This window comes from Propithecus coquereli, unplaced genomic scaffold (assembly GCF_000956105.1).
Source record: "Propithecus coquereli isolate 6110/MARCELLA unplaced genomic scaffold, Pcoq_1.0 Scaffold244, whole genome shotgun sequence".
Taxonomy (NCBI): domain Eukaryota; kingdom Metazoa; phylum Chordata; class Mammalia; order Primates; family Indriidae; genus Propithecus; species Propithecus coquereli.
This window is the reverse complement of record NW_012147997.1, coordinates 712745-720543: the sequence shown is the minus strand read 5'-3', so window position 1 is coordinate 720543 and position 7799 is coordinate 712745. Positions and strand designations below refer to the sequence as shown.

General features: G+C 36.5%; 1 protein-coding gene across 1 annotated transcript in view; it reads left to right on the top strand.

The window, feature by feature from the left end:
* The window catches only part of COL19A1 (collagen, type XIX, alpha 1), a 383175-nt gene that overhangs the window by 164741 nt on the left and 210635 nt on the right, over positions 1-7799 (top strand). The window contains exon 13 of the mRNA XM_012646513.1: positions 918-971. Coding sequence (XP_012501967.1) covers positions 918-971 — 54 coding nt within the window. The remainder of the gene's footprint in view (positions 1-917; positions 972-7799) is intronic.

Here is a 7799-nt window from a genome sequence, read left to right as displayed (position 1 = left end):
GAAGAAAAAATCATCCATAATCACAGAATGCATAGATTAACCACTTTTCTTGTTTTGGTTTGTATTCTCCCAGAATTGTTTTTAAGATTCATAGGTAGATGGGTATGCAGCTGGTTAGGTAGATGAATGGGTATGTAGACAGGCATTTTTAAAAATTGAGTTATACTGTATATATGAAGAGAGTGATGATAAAATTATATAGCTTTCAGATGGTATTCCAACAAAAATATGTGTCATTATGAGTATGTGTCATTCACCAGGGTATTGGGGGCCATTCTGAACATTTGTAATTTTAAAGTAATAAAAATAGACATTGGTTAACATCATTCCACTGAATTTGTCAATTCATTAATTGTATCTTACTTTTTATTATAAGAATTTTTTTCTTGTATAAAATAAAATTCATAAACATGATTTTAATGGCTGCATCATAGTCCATTCATTATCTATATACTCTTAACTAGTTTCCTATTATTGAATATTTAGGATGTTTCTCTTTTTTTCTACTATAAATATTGTACTGTACATATTAGTGCCTAAAACATTTCATCTCTGATTATTTCACTAGGTTACTTTCCTAGAAGCAAAATCACTAGCCCAAATGAAATGAACAGATTTAAGATCCTTGATATGTATTGCCAAATTTCCCTCCAGAAGGTTTTTTGTTGCTTACAGAAGAAAATAAGTAATTCTCATTATATTTCTACCATTTAATCATTTTTATGCAATTTTCTTTGAACCTTTAAATTTCCCTTTGGTTTTAGGACTCAATTATTATTTATTAAATGTTTCTTTCAAGGGATTAACGAAATAATCACATTGTTATAGATACCTAAGCAATGTAACTCTTCTATTTTTTCCTAGTGAAGGTTTTTTCGGGTATAACATTTTTCATTATATAAATTATTTCTTTCTAGGGTGAACAAGGAGAAAAAGGAGATCCAGGTCTGGCTGGTCCTAATGGACAGAATGTAAGCCTAATCTTTTTTCTTATATACTGTTTATTTTGCCACTGAAATATACCATCTAATGCTGTTAAGATTTGACTGTCCTTGACAAAACTAGCCACAGTCAAGCAAAATTAAGAAGTAAGGTGGCTTTTTTACATGACTCAGTAGAGGACCTGTGTTTTTAGTGTCATTACAGGTAGTTCTTTGGCTTTATATATTTTGTACCCATGCTTATCCCTAACAGCCCTTTCTTCCTTGATATTTCTGGCTTGCATTTTTTCTAGTCTTCTTTCTCTGTCTTTTTTCTTACATACATTCCACTGTGGCCTCTGCTCTTGCCCAGGTTCACTTTTCATCTCATTCCAAATCTCCATCTAGTGAGGGGTCGGTTTGGAAGGATTGCAGTGATGAGAAGAAAGAAAAGAAGAGAGGGAAACTGTGAATCTGTGTTGCTCCCCACACTGCACCAGATCCTCAACCTTAGGGATACCATCGCCTGGGACATCCTCAAGTCCCAGTCACCTCATTCAGAACAGTCGTCCTCCCAGAATTTCACATCAGTTTCTTAGGATGAAATTTGAAAGATAGCCCAAATCTGAGTTTTGCTGTGAAATGTAATCTTATTTCAAGTCATCAAACTCACTATTTCCTATAGATATGCTAACTTTACTGGTAGGGTAAGTATCCAAATGAGAGTTAGTTTTTCCCTGAGTTTCCCTTTCTCACTTACATAAATATGTTTTAGAAAGGGCCTGAAGGGCCACATTACTTAATTTGTGGATATAATAAGGAAACCCTATGTGAGGCAATATTTAGTTCATTAAAGCCCCGGAAGTGTTATGAAACCCATCTTACAGGTCATTACAATGGAAGAGAGGCTGAAGACCAATCCTTGGGGCCTGTGGAGAAAGTAAGAGGGAGACCTGACTGGGGGGGGGGGCTCCGAAAGAGAAAAGCTGCAGGAATTAACACTTATAGTTAACACTGGCATGAGACTCTGCCCACGCACACCCCCAATAGCTTTATCTTTTTATTTACTTTCTAAGAAGCTTCATTCATGTCCTTAATATGACTCTCAATCTTGTTATTCTCCCCTTTGAAGTGCTTTTTCCACACCTGAGAATAGGCATTAGCACCAGTGGTTAAGGGAGTCTCTATCTTCCTTATCACCTGTAGTACATCAGGACACTGAATGTCCTAACCGTTGGCGCATATGTTCAAATAGAGCATCTGATTCACCTCCCTAACCCTCTCAGTAGAGGTACCTAAAATGATAAGAGTTCTAGAGTGGAAAGCCAGGGTGCTGTTTGTATCCCAGTTCTGTCACAGAGGAGCAAATCACTTCTTAGAGTCTGTAAAATGATAGACTTAGAATAGATTCTAAAGTTCCCATCACTATGATGTTCTATGATTTTATACAAAGAGATTATTAAGATTATAGACTTGAAAACCATGATGAGATTTGAAGCATTCATTCAAGTTTATTGAATTCCTGCTACATGTAAGACATTGTGAGAAAAACAAAACAAGAATATAGCTGGAGCTAGAGTACGGAAAATACTGCAAATGAGGATGTTTGTATTTCCTCCTCTAAGCATAGGGTAGATAGTATTTCCTCCTCTAAGTATAGGGTAGATATGGCCCACACTGAGTTTAAATGAAGATTCATTTTGTAGTGTGTTCCAAAATCGATAGAATTTGGGCTTATGGAGGAGGGGGGAGATCGCCAAACAGAAACCTCCAGCAATTGTCTCTCCACACGAACACCAAATTCACCGACTATCCACTCAAGCAAGCACCTTCAGACGAACCAAAAATCAGGTGAGCAATCATACTACGTGGTTTTAACACTACATCAAGGAAAGAGGCACTGAAGAGGACAGAAAAGACAATCTTACATTACCTACACCACCCCTTTCCCATCCCCAAGCAGAGAAGCACCAGCACCACCAGCGGAGAGAGAACATGTGTGCCCTGGGGAAGGGAAAGTGAAATGACTGTGGGACTTTGCACTGAAACTCAGAACCAACAGGGGAACACAGCACGGGGCAGAATTCTGCCAGTGCCCACACAAGGAGCATTTTGATCAGCCCAACCAGAGGAAAATCCAAGGCCCTGAAACCCGAGTGCCACTAACCCCACCACTGGCTGACAAAAATCACCCTGGGCCTGGACTAAATTCATAAGGCAGTCGGACCACAAAGGCTGCATCCTTGGGCAATTTCTGTTGTTGTGCTGGCTCAGAGCCAGTGGACCTAGGCTGCTCATGACCCATTGAGACACAAGGGGCAGTGGTCAAGTCAATACCTATGTCACCTCTGCCCCAACAGCAGGCAGCATGGCTCAGGGAGAGTCTTCTTCCACTTGGAGAAAGAAAAGCGTAGAGCTCAGGGGACTTTGGTTTGCAACTTGGGTACCAGCTTAGCCACACATAGTAAAATAAAGTACCAAGCAGATTCCTGAAGGCCCTGAGTCCAGGTCTTAGTTTCTGGATGGCGTTTCCAGACCCAACCTGGGCCAGAAGGAAACATGCTGCCCTGAAGGGAAAAACCCAGTCCTGGCAGGATTCACCACCTGCTGAACTCAAGAGCCCTTGGGCTTTGAATAAACATCAGAGGTAGCCAGGCAACAGTCACCACTGGCTTTGGGTGAAACTGGGCTGGCCGTAGGTGTGACATGGTGCTGGTGGCCATGAGGGAATGACCACGTCATTCTTCCCCCAACTCTAGCAGCCCAGCACAGAGAGTGAGGGAACAGAGTGAGAGAATGTGCCTGGTAATCCATGTCTTACCCAAGTCCACCAAGGTGGTACCACCAGGAGTCTACAAGAGTCACAGCATTACTGGGCTTGGGGTGGCCTCACTGCTGATATGGCTCCAATGACCAAAGATTTAGATCACAACCCTCAATTCCCTTTGAAAATTGGAAAGCCTTCTCAAAAGGACAGTTCCAACAAGCTCAGACTGTGAAGATTAAAATAAATATCTAATTCTTCAATGCCAGACATCAATGAACATCCACAAGCATTAAGAACATCCAGGAAGACATGACCTCACCAAACAAACTAAATAAGATACCAGTGACCAATCCTGGAGTGACAGAGATATGTGACCTTTCAAATAAGAATTCAAAATAGCTGTCCTGAAGAAGCTCAATGAACTTCAAGACAACACAGAGAAGGCATTCAGGAGCCTATCTGAGAAATTTAACAAAGAAATTGAAATAATAAAAGATCACACAGAAATTTTTGGGCTAAAGAATTCAATTAACAAACTGAGAAATGCTTCAGAATCTCTCAACAGCAGAATTGACCAAGCAGAAGAAAGAATTAGTGAGCTTGAAGTCAGACTATTTGAAAATATGCAGTTAGAAGAGAAAAGAGAAAAAAAATAAATAAGGATGAAGCATGCCTACAAGATCTAGAAAATTGCCTTAAAAGAGCAAATCTAAGAGTTTAGCCTTAAATAAGAGGTATAGGTAGAGACAGATATTGGGGTAGAAAGTTTATTCAAAGAAATAATAAGAGAGAACGTTCCAAACCTAGGGAACGATATCAATATTCAGATGCAAGAAGGTCATAGAACACCAAGTAGATTTAACCCAAATAAGGCTACCTCAAGGCATTTAATAATCAAGCTCCCAAAGGTCACAGATAAAGTAAAATTCCTAGGGGAAACAAAAAAAAAGAAAAAAAATAACATAATGAAGGATCTCCAATACATCTTGCAGCAAATTTCTCAGTGGAAACCTTACAGGCCAGGAAACAGTGTCATGACATATTCTAAACTGCTAATGGAAAAAAACCTTAACCCTGGAATATTATATCCTGTAAAAATATCATTCAAACATGAAGAAGAAATAAAGACTTTCCCAGATAAACAGAAGCTGAGGGATTTCATCAACACCAGGCCTGTCCTACAAGAAATGCTAAAAGGAGTTCTGCAAACTGAAAGAAAAGGAGCTAATGAACAGTATGAAATCTTCTGAAGGTATACACTCACTTGTAACAGTAAATACACAAATGAAGAACACTCCATTGCTGTAATTGTAGTGTAAACCACTTATATCTTGAGCAGGAAGACTAAAAGACAAACCTATCAAAAATAACAACAATAACTTTTGAGATATAGATACTATAAAAAATATGGATGGAAACAACAAAAAGTTTAAAAGTGGGGGTGGGGGAACAAGTTAAAGAGTATCATTTCTGTTAGATTTTTCTTTGTTTGTTTGTAAACAGAGTTGTCATATGTTTAAAAAAATTGGTTATAAAATTTTTTTGCAAGCCTCATAGTAACCCCAAATCAAAAAACCTACAACAGATAGACAAAAAATGAAAAATAAGAAATTAAAACACCCTACCAGAGAAAATTACTTTTAACAAAGGAAGACAGGAAGGAAGGAAGAAAGAAAGAGAGGATCACTAAACAACCAGAAACTAAATGACAACATAGCAGTAGTAAGTGCTTACCTATCAATAATAACATTGAATGTGAATGGACTAAACTCTCCAATCAAAAGACATAGAGTAGCTGAATCGATTCAGAAAAAACAAAGAGCCAACTGTATGTTGTCTACAAGAACCACACTTCACCTATAAAGGCACACATAGACTGAAAATAAAGGGATGGAAAAGATATTCCATGCAAATAGAAATCAAAAAAGAGCAGGAGTAGCTATACTTCCATCAGATAAAATAGATTTCAAGACAAAAACTGTAAAAAGAGACAAAGAAGGTCATCATATAATGATAAAGGGGTCAATTCAGCAAGAGGATATAACAGTTCTAAATATTTAAGCACTCAACACCGGAGCACTCAGATATATAAAGCAAATATTATCAGAGCTAAATAGAGAGAGAGAACTTTAATACACTAATCATTGGAGACCTCAACACTCCACTTTCAGCATTGGACAGATCATCCAAACAGAACAGCAGTGACGAAACATTGGACTTAATCTGCACTACAGACCAAAGGGACTTAATAAATATTTGCAGAATGTTTCATCCCACAGCTACAGAATACATGTTCTTCTCCTCAGCTCCTGGATCATTCTCAAAGACCTAACATATATTAGGCCACAAAACATGTCTTAAAACATTCAAAAAATTGAAACTATACCAAATATTTTCTCTGACCATAATGGAATAAAAGTAGAAATCAATAACAAGAGGAATATTGGAAAATATACAAACACGTAGAAATTAAACAACATGCTCCTGACAGACCATTGCGTCAGTGAAGAAATTAGGAAGGAAATTACAAAATTTCTTAAAACAAATGAAAATACAACATATCAATACCTGATATAACACAAACAGTAATAAGAAGAAAATTTATAGCATAAATGTGTACATCAAATAAGTAGAAAAGCTTCAAATAAACAATGTAACAATGCATCTCAAAGAACTAGAAAAATAAGAGCAAACAAAACCCAAAATTAGTAGAAGAAAAGAAATAATAAAGATTAGAGCACAGATAAAGAAAATTGAAACCAAAAAACACAACAACAAAGATCAATGAAACAAAAAGTTTTTTTGTGAAAAGATAAACGATATAGGCATACATTTAGCCAGACCAAAAAGAAAAACCAAAAACCAAAAACAAAAACAAACAGAGAAGACCCAAATAAATAAAATCAGAGATAAGAAAGGAGACATTAAAACTCATACTGCAGAAATCCAAAAGATCACTAGAGACTACTAAGAGCAACTATATGCCAATAAACTGGAAAACCTACAAGAAATGGATAAGTTCCTCAACACATACAACCTACCAAGATCAAACTGGAAAGAAATCCAACACTTGAATAAACCAATGACAAGTAATGAGATAGAAGCAGTAAAAAAAGTCTACCACCAAAGAAAAGCCCAAGACCTGATGACTTCACTACTGAATTCTACCAAGCATTCAAAGAAGAACTAATAATAATCCTACTTTAAGTATTCCAGAAAATTGAGGAGGAAGGGATATTTCCAAACTCATTCTACATGACTTGTATCACCCTGATACCAAAACCAGACAAAGACACTACAAAAATAGAAAACTATAGGCCAATATTTCTGATGAACGTAGATGCAAAAATTCTAAACAAAATACTAGCAAACTGAATTCAACAACACATTAAAAAGATAATTCAAGTTGGATTCATTCCAGGGATGTAAATCAACATATGCAAATCAATCAACATGATACATCATATCAACAGAACCAAGGACAAAAACCATATGATCATTTCAATTGATGTTGAAAAAGCATTTGACAAAATTCAACATCCCTTCGTGATAAAAACTCTCAAAAATCTAAGTATAGAAGGAACTCATTTGAACAAGATAAAAGCTATATATGACAGCTAGTATCATACCACATGGGGAAAACTGAAAGCCTTTCCTATAAGATCTGGACAAGACAAGGGTGCCCACTTTCACCTCTGTTATTCAGCATAATTCTGGCAGTTCTAGCTAGAGCAATCAGACAAGAGAAAGAAATAAAAGGCATCGAAACTAGAAAGGAAGAAGTCAAATTATCCTTGTTTGCAGATAATAGGACCTTATATCTAGAGAAACCTAAAGACTCCACTCAAAAACTATTAGAACTGATAAACAAATTCAGTAAATTTACAGGATACAAAAACAATAGAAAAAAATCAATAGCATTCCTATATGCCAACAATAAACAATCTGAGAAAGAAATCAAGAAAACAATCCCATTTATAACAGCTACAAATAAAATAAAATACATAGGAATAAACCTAACCAAAGAAGTGAAAGATCTCTATAATAAAAACTAGAAAACATTGATAAAAGAAATTGAAGAGGATACAAAAAAATGGAAAGATATTCCATGC